Raw genomic sequence first — 16,111 nt, 5'->3', positions numbered from 1 at the left:
ATCCTTACAGTCAATTCACAGTAGAAATGAAAATGCCATTGTTGTTCTTGCCCAGCACCACCTTCTCTTTGGAAGAGGAAATGAGTTATCGCACAGCAGTGAGCTGGTTATAAAGAATCCTCTTTCTCACATCTGGAGGCTATTATCAAAGTACTTGGGAAACTTCATATGGAAATAGAAACTCCTTCACCTTGGGGAATACGCTTTTAAGAGTTTTTTGGTTTTGCCCCAGACATACATAACACTTGCTAGCATACCTAGGGGAAAAGGACTATTTAATGAAATGCTTCTAACTGATGATGTTTTGAATTATCATTAGAATGTTTAAAGAATAGGCTCTTTTTAGTCCCTCTGCAAATACTCTTTTGTTATTTATCTATGTATGTGGAAGTTTCTGAGAACTTAGAAAGACTCTCAGTGTTTTAATTATGAACCTTTTTTACAGTATTTAAACAATTGTTAGACTTCGGGAGGAAAATTGGAAAGAATCCCATTACAAATCTTTCCAGTAATAAAGACTAGATACTGCAGAAGACTGAATTGCTTTAAAAAAATAAAATAAAAATTGGTGCTGTGGCAGCACACTCAGATCATGGATGTGTAAGAGATGGTGAGTAGCGTGAGTATGAAGAGATAATGTGCTGATAAATATGTGCCCTTCCTCTTATCATTATTTGAGAAGAAATATACATACATTGTTAAAACATCTGATTTGATCCATAGTATAATGGCTTGTATCATAGAAAAAATTGTGTGAAACAGTTTAAAACTTGGATAACAAAATACTTAAAGGATTCAATATGGTAAGGCCAAACTAACAATATTTCTTAATGTTTCTTACATTAAAATTACTTCAAAAGGTTGAGTAGCCAAGTATTGTCATGCATCAAAAGCAGACTGTAGACAAAAAGTAGGTTTAAAGAAATAGTTCTTGTTAATGATGAACCATAGAGTGACCTAAGGTTAGAGAGTACTCTGCATGCTTGAAAATCTTTTAGTTGTTTGGGAAACAGGAAACATGATGAGGTGAGTTGGTTTGGTTGATCACAACCAAGGTGGATTTCACAGAATTCCTATTAAGTCAAATAATTTAAGTGAGCAGGATGAATCCAGTGGAAGCTTTTAGGCTTAATGTCAATAAAAACAAGGTGAGGAATAGTGAGAGAAAACAAAACTGTTTGCTGACTTCATGTTGTGAAGAACTAAGGGAGGACTGATGCATCAGTCTAGGCCACTCAGTGAAATCTTTCACTGAACAGCTTCTGTCCAGAAATCTAATAGAATTTAACACTGGCTAAGGAGACAGATGGTAAACACTATGGATATTATGCTTCCCTTATATGAATTAGGCACGTGTGCTCGTTTGAATACTGTGTGAATGTTCTCTGTGGAGTACTGCAGCTCTAATAAATCTTTGCCTCCAAAGGTAGGAGATGAGGACATGATTAGAACATTAAGAACCTGGAAGGCAAAGTAAAAGTAATGGGCTAGAAAGGTAAACAGGGAACCTCTGCTGTCTCAGGTCATGATACAAAACCAGGAAATATATCATTAAATTAAAATGAATAAATCAATTGATACATTGGATACAAGTTTTGGAAATTACTGTAGCAACATGTTTCTGAGACCTTGAATTTTAAATGAGCAGCGATCACATCTTATGCCAGTTTCTAATGAATAGAGGTAAAGGTAAATTTTCTGGGGGACTACTAGGACTTGGATATAGCTGCCCATTTCAGGCTTCATGTGCTTCCCACTATTAAGGTTAAGAATTTTTGTCACTACTAGGTTGTTTGCTAAGAATTTATGTACCAGAAGGCTAAATTCTTCTTCCTTCTCTGGTCTTGACCATTGAATTCTATCTACCTTCCGTTCTACTGGCTCTGGAACATATCAGATCTGTCTGTGGTCTAACTATGCCTGTCAGAAAACTATCTGGGACTTTTTCTGAGGAGGTTTTCAGCCAGATTAGTAAATTAAATTGACTCATGCAGTCGTTCAGCAAGTTTTGGGGCCAGCACAAAGTATGCAGTGGCACTGCACGGCCAGAAGCAGGACAGGGTGAGTAATGGGAAAGGGAGAAGGAGATGGTGGCAGCAAGTGGTTAAACTGGATCTCCATGTCACGTGGAACCAAAACCATAGCTACTGAGAGAGGAGTTTGAACTGTGTACTGCTGTGACTCCTGGTTGGCAAACAGGTCTGAATTTCTGTCTGTGCTTCGTCTTCCTTTGGTATTTTTTACCCTGTCAATGTGTACAGAACTGTAAGAAAGATAGTACTCCAGCCAGCCAGTTACAAGGGAAGTTCTGTTAAATTCTAGACCATTAAAGCTGATTATAATCTGCTTTCTCCTTAATGACAAATTTTAAAATCTTCAGAATAAGTAAAAGAACAGCCTGTTTTGGTGATGTTTTTTATGGTTTGTTTTTTGGTTGGGTTTTGGGGGGGCAAGGGGGGGAGTTTAACAGCTTAAAATAGTCCCCATTTCAAAACAGAGGAGAAATTAAAAAGATCTCATATTGTTACAACAGTGGATATAAATGAACTTGCAGGACGTTTTTAAATGAAGCATAGTGGTACCTGCTTAAAGACAAAAGAAATAGACTTTGCTTTAAAGTAAGTATCATTTGGCTTGGAGGGCAAAAGCACCTTGCTATTATGTATAGTAGTGAAGGAATTGAGGTTGTATAAAAATGTTTTGAATCTTCCAAATCTTACTGCAATAAAAATCTAAAAGTCAGTGATACTGTCTAAAATACTCAGTTCTGAGCAAGATGTTGTATTTTGTCAAAGTTGTGGTGATAAGGAAGGGCATGTAGTATTTTCTTCGCGCATCATGAATCTGATTTTTTTCCCATGGGCTTGTTCATGGCCAAAGAGTACAAGATTTATCAAATGCAGTGATAACAATATTAGGATTATCTTCTGCTGGGCAGGAAGGACAGTTTTACTTCCTTTTGTGCTGTTGTAATCTTGGGAAGCATACTTTTTTGCAGACTTTCCTTGCACCAGTCCATGCAAGTTACTGTAATCAAAATGTCAACGTTACATGATGATTTTGCAGGGCAAAATATTCCACCACATGTTCTGATTTGTGCTGTGAAAGACATTTTGGTTTAAGGCATCTGATTTTTCTTATTTCATTTGCCTTTTCCCCCCATATGTTGCTGCATTTGTGTTACTTGAGGAATCTTCTAGATTTACAGCAGAACTGGACATACAACATGTGGGTAATCATACAACCTTTCTCCCAAGTTGGTAACAATACTTGTCCTGTTTTGATTACAATGCTGTATGTGTGTGAATTTATATTCATTATGTATTTATTTAAAAATGTGTGTATCAAGAAAGTTACTTCAAATAATTCATAAACTGCTCAGTATACTGTTTTTATTACAAGTAGTAGTCAGCCTTTCTGCTTTTTCATATGTCAGATTAATTTAACATCTGAGCTCCTGGAAAGTAGTCTCAGAGTTGCTCGAGGTAAGTAAAATAATACAGAATATGCTATTTCACCAGTGTGAAGGGTAGTGGTAAATTACAAGTCTGTGACTTCTTTGCTAGTGATGTGGCAGTCAGGCAAACCTCCAAAGAAAAACCCCCATGTAGGTTAGTCCCCAGAGGAAAGATAGCCGGTTAAATTGTTTGCCTAGTCAAAGGGGTATTACTATACAGGCTACCGTTGCTGTTCCTGTGTAAGCTTTACATCTCTTACGATACATCTGCAGTCACATCTAGAAACCCTGGTCATTGGCTTCACTTGGCAAGCAGGTGTAAAAAAGGAAGCAAATAGTCTTTGCCCCAGAGAACATACAATATGCTTTGTATAACATTTTGTTCAACTTTTTGTTGGTTGGTGGTTTTTTTTTTCCCCTGGGTTGTTCAGAACCAGTTAAGTGTCTTCTCAGAGAGTATGGATTAAAGATAGAATTTGTAGTGGAAATCGGGCAATAAAATTTTTCAGGGACTACTAAGAGTACCAGGAAAGGAGTGCTACTTTTTGTTTTACTAAATGACAGCAGCAAAACTTCACAAAAATACATCACCTCCTTTCCAGCTTGTTGTTTCTATGATTCACGTATGCCCCTTGCTTAATTTGTGCATCTACTTCTGTCTAGCTACGGCTCTGATAAATGTGGGTCCTGAAAAGGAATTATTTGCCACGAAGCAAAACCTTGTGAGAGGACAGCGCTCCAGAGCGGATGCTTCCATGGTCAGAAAGCAGCCCCGGTCTCAGGCTGGAGATGCTGCTGGCCCGTTTCTACCCACTTCGACTCGCACTCTTTTTCCAGTGCATAAATGGCACTCTTGTATTTAAGGCATATTAAAAGAGAGATTTATGGCTGTTATTTTGGTAGATTAAATAAACCACAGCCTTGTAAATGTTTCCTTACAAAAAAAGACTTTTGAGACTCCTTTGGTAGCCACCTTCCATACCTTTCCCATTTTGAATTCATTTTTTTTTAATCAGTGAGAGTAATCAGACCTAATACTGATTTGAAACACATCACTTTAGTATTTTTAGCATTTCATGAGTTCTATTGCTGTTTTTTCCTTTCCTTGACTGGAAATACTTCTTCTGTCATATCCTGCAATTGCATTTTCATTGTTTTCATGCCTGTTGTGGGCTCATAATGTCTTTATAATTGCTTAATAAGTGTCCATCTTTCTCCTCTCCTGTTGTTTCCAGCTGATAAGCTCTTAATAGCATAAGATTTTGGTTTTAAGGACTAAGCATATGACCATTTAGCAATGATTAATTTTTGGTGTTTCTGTTATTCTCATATAATATCCTGTCCTCTACTGCCAGTCCCTAACCGTTGTCATTATGCTCCATTCCTACTTCCTGGACCACAGTTGTTTATGGAAGTAGCAAATAGGGGCAATAATGTGCACTTGCAGCCCAGAAAGCCAACTGTATCGTGGGCTGCATCAAGAGAAGTGTGACCAGCAGGTGGAGGGAAGTGATTCTCCCACTCTACTCCACTCTCGTGAGACCCCACCCAGAGCACTACGTCCAGCTCTGGGGATCCCAGCATAAGGACGTGGACCTGCTTGAGCACGTCCAGAGGAGGCCATGAAGATGATCAGGGAGCTAGAGCACCTCCCTGATGAGGACAGGCTGAGAGAGTTGGGGTTGTTCAGCCTGGGGAAGAGAGGGCTCCGGGGAGACCTTATGGCAGCCTTCCAGTACTTAAAGGGGGCTACAGGAAAGATGGGGAGGGACTCTTTACCAGGGAGTGTAGTGATAGGACGAGGGGTAATGGTTTTAAACTGAAAGAGGGTAGATTTAGATGAGATGCAAGGAAGAAGTTCTTTACTGTGAGGGTGGTGAGACACTGGAACAGGTTGCCCAGAGAAGTTGTGGCTGCTCCCTCCCTGGAAGTGTTCAAGGCCAGGTTGGATGGGGCTTTGAGCAACCTGGGCTAGTGGAAGGTGGAACTAGATGATCTCTAACGTCCCTTCCAACTCATACCATTCTATTCTAACACCATTCTCCACCAATAAATTCATTCAGGTCCAAAAGGTCCTTTCAGTTTAACACTTTAGGAAGGGACTGAGATGATGTTGGGCAAAGCTTCATCTCTTTCAACGTCCTCAATTTCCATGTGGCTCAGTGTGATGCTCTTCTTGACAATCAGACAAATTGCCTGTCATGTTCTTCCTTGTCTAGAGAGTTGATTATCTTATCAAAGGAAGCTTATTGGGTTAGCAAAGTAATTCCCTTTTTATGTGTTACCCTGTTTTTTCTTAACTTCTGTGTTTATTTAGCCTTTCCAGATTAGGTTTGTATTATAAAATTCTGTTGATGTCAGTCTGTTGGATGTGTTGGCAGGATCTCCTTTCTTGATTATTCTGTTAACATTTGCTAATTTCTGGCCAGTTGGTATCCTCCTTGTTTGGGTGTTTGTGTGTAGGTTTTTTGTTGTTGTTTTGTTTTGGGGTTTGTTTTTATTTATTTTTTTTCTAAAGAAAACCAAACAAAACCTGTGTTGCTAAGTTTGTAATTTCGTTTGTCAGGTATTTAAAGATTCTGAAATAACAATCATCTGGTCCTCCTGATTTGAATATTTTAAGGTATTTTACTGTTTTTTATATCCACACAGTAATTTCCATTTTTCCATGTTTGTTTGGTGGTTCTGGCTGATAGATAGGACTGTAGCTGAGGGAGACCAAGACTCCTCATCCTAAATCTGCACCATGTAAAGTATTTTTTTTCCAGATACACATGCCTGTGGATTTTGCTATGTTTTACGATCTGGTCTTAGTCAAAGAACAGAATTTATTCTTAATAGTTAAAGGCAAGCATCACCCATAATATTGCTTAAACCATATGAGGGAAAAAAAAAAGTAAAAACGCTCTGATGGCAGAGTTGAAAATTGCAGAATTTGGGTGTATTTTGATTTCAGCTTTCTCTTGGCATCACTCCCTGAGCTGTCCAAGCTGTTGAAGAGTCAGCAGGGCTCACATCAGTTTGGGGAAGTTTTAGTTCCAAATTTCTTTTGTATTTAATCATAATATTGTAGTTAACTTCTAATATTATTCCTATAATAATAAATGGTATCAAATTATCTCAATTGTTAAATTTCTTCTGATGATGATTGCAAGGTGAATTTTCAAACACTCAGTATCTTTCCTTGGTCTTTTCTTCAAGCCAACAGTGGTTAAATGTTACTTCTTTGGAACACTATGAATAAGGTGTTGTAAGAACAGTAAAACAAACGCAAGCTGTGCACGTTCCCCATGCTGTGAATATCTTTGGAGGTTTGTTTGTCCTGCCAACTGCAGCAAGGCTTTTCTAGATCTGTGTGCTTCTTTCTCTCTGCAAGTACTCTTTTGAGTCTTTTCTCTATCTGCACTGACTGCCCTGTCCTCTTTGCTTATATAGCTCTCCTCCCTATATTACGGGAATCATCAGTATGTTTCAGCAGTAGCTGAGCTTCCTGATCCAACAAACCATGCACCTAAATCTAGATGGTCAATAAACCTGGATCCGCACAGCAAAAGTTAGTGTTCCCATCGGAGGTGTAGGTCTTGCACAAGAGCCACATGCAGCTGAGTCACATAAGGGCAAGCTACCATGCTGATTTACTGTCTCTGAAAACAGGCTGCATGTAAACTGCATATGAGGAGTGGGTAGACTGTGAACAACGTTTTGGCAACCTCTGGTGTGCGTTTCAATGCGATTGAAAGGCTGACAGTCTCAGAAGAAGCTGCAAGTAGAGTTCATCTCACCTCATTTCAGGCATCTAGTCACACTGCGCTGTTTTCATGGTCAGCACAGAGAATTCCAGGGCAAAACTGAGCTGACATCTGTAGGTGTCATGATAGACATCTGTGCTTGAATTCAGTCGTGGTCTGTGCGTTTCTCTCCAATGAATGAAAGGGTAGCCCAGAGTGACTGTCTTGCACAGGGCGTGGTTTTATGCAGTCAGATGAACACCTCCCTGAAAGCTTTCAATTTTTTAATTTTCAATATGTTTGTAATGTGCTAAGAGTGACTTAGCAGTCTTAATTTAACTGTTGTTCTCACTAGTTTGAATGAAGGCGTTTGCATTTCTGTACCATCTCCAGTGTCATAATCAGAGCATTTCACTTACATGTTTCAGAGCCTGGGAGAGTAAAATCTTGGTCTGATAATCAGAATTTCAAGGTACTGTGGTAAAAATGACAATAATGAAAATTTCTATAATAGTTTTAGCACTTTTATTTTTGCAAGGTAACTAAAGTACCAGTGTGTGGTACTTTAAGGGAGATGAATTAGATCAAAAGCAATGCAGACTGAATTTAAACGTAAATGTGAATAGCTGTATTTTGTTTACATTTACTAGCAGTTAGTGTTTAAATTGAGTGCTTAATTGTTTGGAAAAGAATGGATGGTGTTACATTAATATGTTTAAATAATACTGTTTTGTCTCCTGCTTTTTGTACAGAGGACAGTAACAATTTTCTGTGGTGGAAACTACTAAATCTGTAGGGTTTTACATAAATCAGTATTAGTGCTCTAGATAGCATTGTTCTGACTGTACAACAAGACTTCAGTTAGACAATACCAGTGTAATTTGAAGAAGTAGTGAATTCCTGTTACAGTTTAATAATTTTTTCCTGGAATAAAACTGGCTTAACATGATAATAATTAATACCTAACTCTGAAATAATACTTCATTCTACTAGAGAAATATTGACGGAATGGTTGAATCAGAACTTTGGGAAATTGAAACTCCTTTTAGACCTAAAATGAAAACCTTAATACAAAGACGAATTGGAGTGGGGTTTTGTTTGATTTGGGCTTTTTTTTTTTTTTTTGCAATTAAAACAAGGGTAGTTAGGATGGATCAGATGACAACTTGAGTGTGATTTACTTTAACAGAGTACCTATAATATGAATAACTCTAGTAAAGAAGATTTTTTTAACATGCAGATTCTTGGAAAAAATAATTGTACTAAAATCTGTCTGGCAGGAGCTATTCGTATCTCCTCTCTGCAATTGTATTTTCTTCCCTCTGGTTCAATGAAATATTAACCACAGCCTTGAATCTTTTTTTTGTGGTTACTTGCTTGTTCATATTCCCTCATGGTTGCATTTATGTATGTCACTAGTTACATGAGTCGTTTCCAATTTGGGTTTAAAAATAATTTAAAACCTTAAATTATTTGAATCTTTAGTCTTTTTGTATATGTAGAGTTTATTTCAGGTTTTCAGTTTCATTAGCAGATTCTTTTGATAGATCAATTTCTAGCTGTTACAATTAATACTGGTATTGCAGTGGTATGGCTAAAAAATTGTAACTGTAAATATTTTTGAACCAATTATGAGGAGTTCTGCAGAAGATGTTCTCAATATTTATTAGGCATCATGCAACTTGCATACTGCTTCACTTTTTTTTTAGATTCCTTCGAGAAAGCCCGTAATTTGTAACAGGAAATGTAATAGAGTTATAGAAAGTCTACGAAGAGTGGGAACTATGTCTGCAATACAATTTAAGAAAGGTTTTTGGGAAGGGCTGGATATGCTTAACTTTACATGTAAATACTTCTATTGATTCTGTCTATCCCAAGTAATGCCAATCCCAGGTGGTTAGAAGTAACTTCTCTTTGTCAGACCTTAACACAGAAAATAACTTGCAGTATGTTGTCATTTAGTTTCTTTGTATTATGGACGTATTTGTGAACTATAGTCCTAAACCAACACTTTGCATTAGACACAGCATAAACAGGGAGGGAGGGAGGAAGGGAGGGAAGGTAACTCCTGTTATAGAGGAACCAAGACAGTGGATGACTGCAGAGAAAAAGACAGGAGTACCCTAGGAAATGATGGAACTGTTGTTGATCAATGGGTTGTGCTCAAGAATATGCCGTTCTGTTATGAATAATATCATCAAACATACAATGTCTTGTACTTCTAAAGACTTAAGTTGCTCTCTTATCTGTTGCTTGATAACTAATTTTTCAGTTGTGTTAGAGGTCAAGAGTACCAGTCCCATAACTGGTGAAATTTTGAGTGAGTTTTTGGCTTTCTAGTGAGTGTGAAGAGCCAAGCATATATTGTATTTAATATCTGGACCTTTTTTTTTACTTTTTCTTCTCTTTTAACAATTAATCTCATATATAGATTAGCAGGCATTTGGAAATAATTCTGTTGTATAATACCTTTATCAGTGCCAGTAGTTGTTTGGCTGTAGAGACTACTCCCAGGCTGTAGGATTTTAGATATAGTTAATTGCATACATTCAGGAAATGTATAGAATTATTTTGTTGAACTATGATGACAGTCCAGCAAATTTATGGGTTGTACTTAAATGCAAGTCTTTATTAATTCCCTTTTTCTCAAATCTTATATGTGTCCTGGCACTAGCGAGAACTTATATCATGCTTTCAACCATGGTATAGTCCTGTGTATTTTGTTCATATATTACTTGCATGATACTATATATTTTGTGTAGCCCATACATTATTTGTATCACTTTGGTATCTGGGATCCTAGATAAAGATGAAGATGGTATTCTGTCCATTTTTTGTGCATGCCATAAACAGAACATCATGCACCAAAGGCTTTATTATAAAACAAAAGACAACACACAAATACAAGCAGATACGGGACTATAAAGAAACAATGAGGGAAACATAGATCAGTATGTTAAATAGCAGTTGCAGCTTGCCAGTGACCCAATTACTGCCCAAGTGTTGTTTTGTAATAGAAAAGAAATATCAAAGAGTGCTTTGCAGGGAAATAGAATGAGGTTTTATAGGTATTGGCTGGCAGTTCCTTCTAAATACAAGAGCAACATCCATAAGGCTGTGTTTTCAAACAGGCAAGACAGTGCCAAAGACTAGTTTCATTACTTTAATCCTAGAATATCCTAACATTTTGTTACCAAATGGCAAAGTCGTGTGAGTTTTCACAGCACCATGCTGCCTTATCCTGTCTGGTTTTGACATATTGGAGAATGGATAGATGCAAGATTTATGCATATTGTCATATGAATATGGGAACCTGAAGAGAGATCTGAATCTGGGAGGGTATTCGGGTTCTGAAGCTTATGATACACAGAGAGAGAAAGGAGATGGGGGTTATGGGAAAGATCAAAAGATCACTTATATGGCTAAGCCACTATCCATTATATTTGAGAAGTTGTGGTAGTCCAGTGAAGTTCCTGCTGACTGGAAAAGGAGTAACATAACCCCCATTTTTAAAAAGGGAAGTAAGAAGGACCTGGGGAACTACAGGCCAGTCAGTCTTGCCTCTGTGCCCAGCAAGATTATGGAGTGGATCCTCCTAGAAACTATGCTAGGGCACATGGAAAATAAGGAGGTGATTGGTGACAGCCAACATGGTTTCACTGCAGGCAAATCATGCCTGACAAATTTGGTGGCCTTCTACGAAGAGCTGGTGGATGAGGGAAGGGCAGCTGACGTCATCTACTTGGACTTGTGCAAAGCTTTTGACGCTGTCCCACACAACATCCTTGACTCTAAATTGGAGAGACGTGGATTTGACAGATGGACCACTCGGTGGATAAGGAATTGGCTGGATGGTTGCACTCAGAGTTGTCAATGGCTTGATGTCCAAGTGGAGAGTGGTGACAAGTGGTGTTCCTCAGGGGTTAGTACTGGGACCAGTGCTGTTTAACATCTTTGTCAGCGACATGGACAGTGGGATTGAGTGCACCCTCAGCAAGTTCACCAATGACACCAAGTTGTGTGGTGCAGTCGACACGCTGGAGGGAAGGGATGTCATCCAGAGGGACCTGGACAGACTTGAGAGGTGGGCCTGTGTGAATCTCATGAAGTTCAACAAGGCCAAATGCAAGGTCCTCCACATGGGTTAAGGCAATCCCAAGCACAAACAGAGTCTGGGCGATGAGTGGATTGAGAGCAGCCTTGTGGAGAAGGACTTGGGAGTAGTAATGGAAAACAATGTGTGCTCACAGCCCAGAAAGCCAACTGTATTCTGGGCTGCATCAAGAGAAGTGTGACCAGCAGGTGGAGGGAAGTGATTCTCCCACTCTACTCCACCCTTGTGAGACCCCACCCAGAGCACTGCATCCAGCTCTGGGGATCCCAGCATAAGGACATGGACCTGCTTGAGCACGTCCAGAGGAGGCCACGAAGATGATCAGGGGGCTGGAGCACCTCCCTGATGAGGACAGGCTGAGAGAGTTGGGGTTGTTCAGCCTGGGGAAGAGAAGGCTCTGGGGAGACCTTATGGCAGCCTTCCAGTACTTCAAGGGGACCTACAGGAAAGATGGGGAGGGACTCTTTACCAGGGAGTGTAGTGATAGGACGAGGGGTAATGGTTTTAAACTGAAAGAGGGTAGATTTAGATGAGATGCAAAGAAGAAGTTCTTTACTGTAAGGGTGGTGAGACACTGGAACAGGTTGCCCAGAGAAGTTGTGGCTGCCCCCTCCCTGGAAGTGTTCAAGGCCAGGTTGGATGGGGCTTTGAGCAACCTGGGCTAGTGGAAGGTGTCCCTGCCCATGGCAGGGGGGTTGGAACTAGATGGTCTTTCAGGTCCCTTCCAACCCAAACCATTCTGTGATTATATGGTTTATCTATAAAATTAGTAAAACAACTGGAAGGAACTTTATATGTTTATACAGTACAGGTACAGTTTATCATCAGTCTCCAGGGTAGGATTCACAAATCTTTTAGTCCTTTCTACCCTGTTCTTAAAGCCTTCAGTAATATTACCTGAATCCCATGCTGCAAGTCAAGGCCATTATTCTTTGTACTGCCACCCCCAGAGGTAGAGTGTGGTATGGGTTTTTTTTGGTTTTGCATCATATTGGGTTTTGGATTGGTGTGGTGATGGAGGGTTTTTTGGGTTTGTTTTGGTTGGGGTTTTTTTAAACCTTATTAAAAGAATCTGGTAGGTTTTGAAGGAGAGGTGATGTGTGACACTCGTAACAGACAGACCTGTGCTGTTAGTAGAAGGATGGTTTTGTCCTTTAATCTAGTGCTTCAAAATAGAGTTTAAGAATAAATAGTTTTAGGGAAACAAGCCAATGCAGGTAGAATTTGGATTTTTATGGGCTGTGGCTGTAAAGTTCTCTTTTATTCAGTTTGTTTGTTTTTTCTTTCTGCTTCTTTCTTTTTTTTTTTTTCCTAAAAGTTGCTTCACAAAGGAATGTACTTATAAATGTTCAAGTACATTCCTAGAAATTGAGGAGGAGTTTTAAGTAATGTACTATAGCAAAGGTTGCTGTCAAACATTTATTTTAATTTGTAAGATCTACTGAGTTTAAAACTGGGTTCCAAAACTCAGGGAGGAGGTGAAGCTGAAAGACAGTGTTTTCATGTTGGAAGCGGAGGCATGCTTAATAACGGAGGAACAACTTTAGTATTATTTGAATGACACAATAACAGAAGAATTGAGGTGAGAGTAAGATATGTGTTTATTATCTGTGTGAGCTCAATCTCCTCTTGTGTGTCACTGTTAATATTCTAGAGGCAAATTTGACCCATCAAGATGTATCATTCTGTGTTTTCTCCTATATCTCTTTAATGTGTATACTGTGTATGTAATGGGTATACTGGTATGAAATATGGGTGTCTTTCACAATTTTAACTCTTTAAGGATGCTCAAGTGACATAGAGGAATGGCACATAAAGACTGATTTGTCTAAGGTCATAGTAAGAATCTGTGGCACATCTCCCAATTTGATGCTGACATCCTAGAAGTCATCCTCATCCTTTAACAAACCCTATTCCAGAAGTTAAACCTGCAACTTTTTATTTCTTTAAACTAAATTTTCACTTTCAGTTTTGCCAAATCATTATGTTGAGATGTTTCAATTAACTGGGGTTGTATAATAATTAAAAATAAACAATTTCGGTGGCATTTCATAGGAATTAGTAGTTCTTAGCTGTACTAGAAGAAACAAGGTAACCATGTAGTTGATTTTTTTTCATTATATAGATAAGGCTATAGATGCAGTTTTGAGTGTGCAGAAAGACTACATCTGCAGTGTTGGACATATGAGGGATTAAGTTCTTATCTGGAATCTAGTTTGTTTAAACGAGATGAAAGGATTGTGCATATGTAAAGTAGTTCTTGAGCTCTTGTGCCTTGATATAGGCAGAGCTTAAGACTGGCCTCTTAGGCTCCTCCCAAGTCTTGGAATAGCTCTTAAAGCAACTGCATTATACTGTAGCCTATATGTTAGGCCAGATGGCTTGCATCCCTTTGTACTGTCTATACTGAAGCTGTCTGGGACTGCTTTGATGAAGAAATGCTGCCATCTCCAACCTTGTTAACCTCAGGTTAAGACTGGCAAAATAAGCAGACCTGGAAAGCATTTTTCAGTGTCTTAATTTAAAATACCAAGTTCAATAAGCCTTTAAGTATCAAATTAACACTTTTCTTTTTCTGATGTTTGTCCTAACAAAAAAGTTATACTGCTGCGATTATGCAGTGCAACATGTGTTGATAGCACTGCATCCTTTTAGAGAAAGTATTGTTGAGTAATTAGGGATAAAAGCAGAAAGCACTCAAATGGGGTTTTTTCCTGTGTTTTTCAGATGGTGGTAAAAACCTTCATGGATATGGACCAGGACTCGGAGGATGAGAAGCAGCAGTATCTCCCATTAGCCTTGCACCTTGCATCTGAATTCTTCCTCAGGAATCCCAATAAAGATGTGCGCCTCCTAGTAGCATGTTGCTTGGCTGATATCTTTCGTATCTATGCTCCTGAAGCTCCATATACTTCTCATGACAAACTTAAGGTAAAAATGCTTTATAAAATAAAGGCTTTCTTCCTACCTCATTCTCTTACTGAGAAATGCCCTGCACCTACCTCCCAGAAAAAAAAAACAAACCCAAAACCAACCAAACAAAAAAACAACTGAAAATTTTTTTTTACTTGCATTTATACTGATGACAGTTTTATTGAAGAGATGTTGCTTTAGTCCTGTGAGTAAGTGTAGTACTTTAAGGGCCAGAGATGTGTAAAGAAACACTAGATAACCAGTATCTGTGTTGGTAATAGCTTTCTGTCAGTGCCAAAAAAAGACAATTTAATGTTCTCGTGTCACGAGTTTGTAAATGTGGGTAGATGTCACTACTAAAGGGTTGTGTTTTTATTCTCTGCTGAATGAAGCTTGTAAACACTTTATTGTTTTTTGACAGGACATATTCTTGTTTATTACAAGACAATTAAAAGGCTTGGAGGACACGAAGAGCCCTCAATTTAACAGATACTTTTACTTGTTAGAGGTAACGCAATAATTGTAACTTTCAGTAGATGGTATTTACTCTGTAAGCCTAAGAAATGTAATCAGTCTTTCTCCAGATGTGCCAGTATGTCTAGGAAATTTCTCTTATTTTGTAAATCACACCAGACTCATAAACGTTCCATGAACTGCTTCTTTTAGTAGTTATAATTCTGTTTGCTTTTAATAAGTTCCTGAAGCCTGTAATTGAGGACATGTTAAAACAATTGGTATTTATTAACATTTAGCTTTTTTCTTGCAATTCTATACATTGTTTTTTGTATCCTGCAACCTTAAGGTACCTCATCAAGAGAGAATTTCAAATGCTGATTAAAATGCAAATCTGCTTATATTGATGATGGGAGAAGGGGCATAAGATTTTGGCTTAAAAACATCAGAAAAACCTACTCTTATTAAGAAGTGTGGAGTTTTTATCAGTGTGCATTTAGAAACTATCTTGTTTGTAAACCTTTTATTGATGTTTAAAACTATTGTTTCATAGCATGAAGAAAAAATCTAGAAACATGGACTTATGTTAACAATTTCTGTCAATCTGCTTTTATGCATAAGAAATCAATTATTGATGAGATTATTTTATATTTAGTTTCTTTCTATATGTATATTGCAAAGACCCTTTGTGTTAAGAGCTCTTTATAGGCAAAGCAAATATCCAGTCTCTTTCCCCAAAGGGTTTAAAATCTATTGTATAATATTTTTTCTTAAATAGAAAAAAAATTACCTAACATGATTGTATTTATGTGACTTAATGTGAAGTTGTAATATCCTGAATATCCTATTTTTGTTTTAGAATTTAGCTTGGGTTAAATCTTACAACATCTGCTTTGAGTTGGAAGATTGCAATGAAATTTTTATTCAGCTTTTTAGGACTCTTTTTTCAGTTATCAAGTAAGTTGAGTTGCTTCAGTTACATTAAACTGTCAAAATATCATCAGTTTTGGGGGTAGACTGAATCCTTGCATAGTCTACAAATAAGTATGTCTGAATAGAACAAGTCTTTATTCCTTCAAACGAGGAGATACAGGGAAGGCAAATGCGTGCGAATTACTGACGCTATGGAGGGGTGTGTGTCTAGAAGTGTTTTAAAATTTCTTGTCCACATTGCAACAGTATACTTCATTCTTGCTCATTTATCTACATTTGTATTTCCATGGTGGTTATTTTCTTCTTTTTTGTTTTCTTTCATTTCTTAAAGCAGAGCTAGGGTGTTCTAGTTTTTTTTTTTTAAGCTTTCTGTAAGAGAGGAAAGGGGCATAAAATAGTTTTGAGATGTCAAGAATTGTAAGTGAGGGCAAGATGTACAGTTTTAGACATTGTTTCTTAACAGTACTGTTAAATTGTCAGACCCTGACAAATATTAGTATTGATATTATTCTT

At 38.0% G+C, this 16,111-nt stretch overlaps 1 protein-coding gene across 2 annotated transcripts in view; it reads left to right on the top strand.

The window, feature by feature from the left end:
• Positions 1-16,111, top strand: part of PDS5A (PDS5 cohesin associated factor A) — an 86,601-nt gene that overhangs the window by 21,243 nt on the left and 49,247 nt on the right. For both annotated transcript variants that reach the window (XM_074866021.1, XM_074866022.1), the window contains exons 3-5: positions 14,027-14,230; positions 14,634-14,720; positions 15,525-15,622. In XM_074866021.1, coding sequence (XP_074722122.1) covers positions 14,027-14,230; positions 14,634-14,720; positions 15,525-15,622 — 389 coding nt within the window. The remainder of the gene's footprint in view (positions 1-14,026; positions 14,231-14,633; positions 14,721-15,524; positions 15,623-16,111) is intronic.

This window comes from Strix uralensis, chromosome 4, assembly GCF_047716275.1.
Source record: "Strix uralensis isolate ZFMK-TIS-50842 chromosome 4, bStrUra1, whole genome shotgun sequence".
NCBI lineage: Eukaryota > Metazoa > Chordata > Aves > Strigiformes > Strigidae > Strix > Strix uralensis.
The sequence above is the reverse complement of the archived record's forward strand: the minus strand, read 5'-3'. Positions and strand labels throughout refer to the sequence as shown.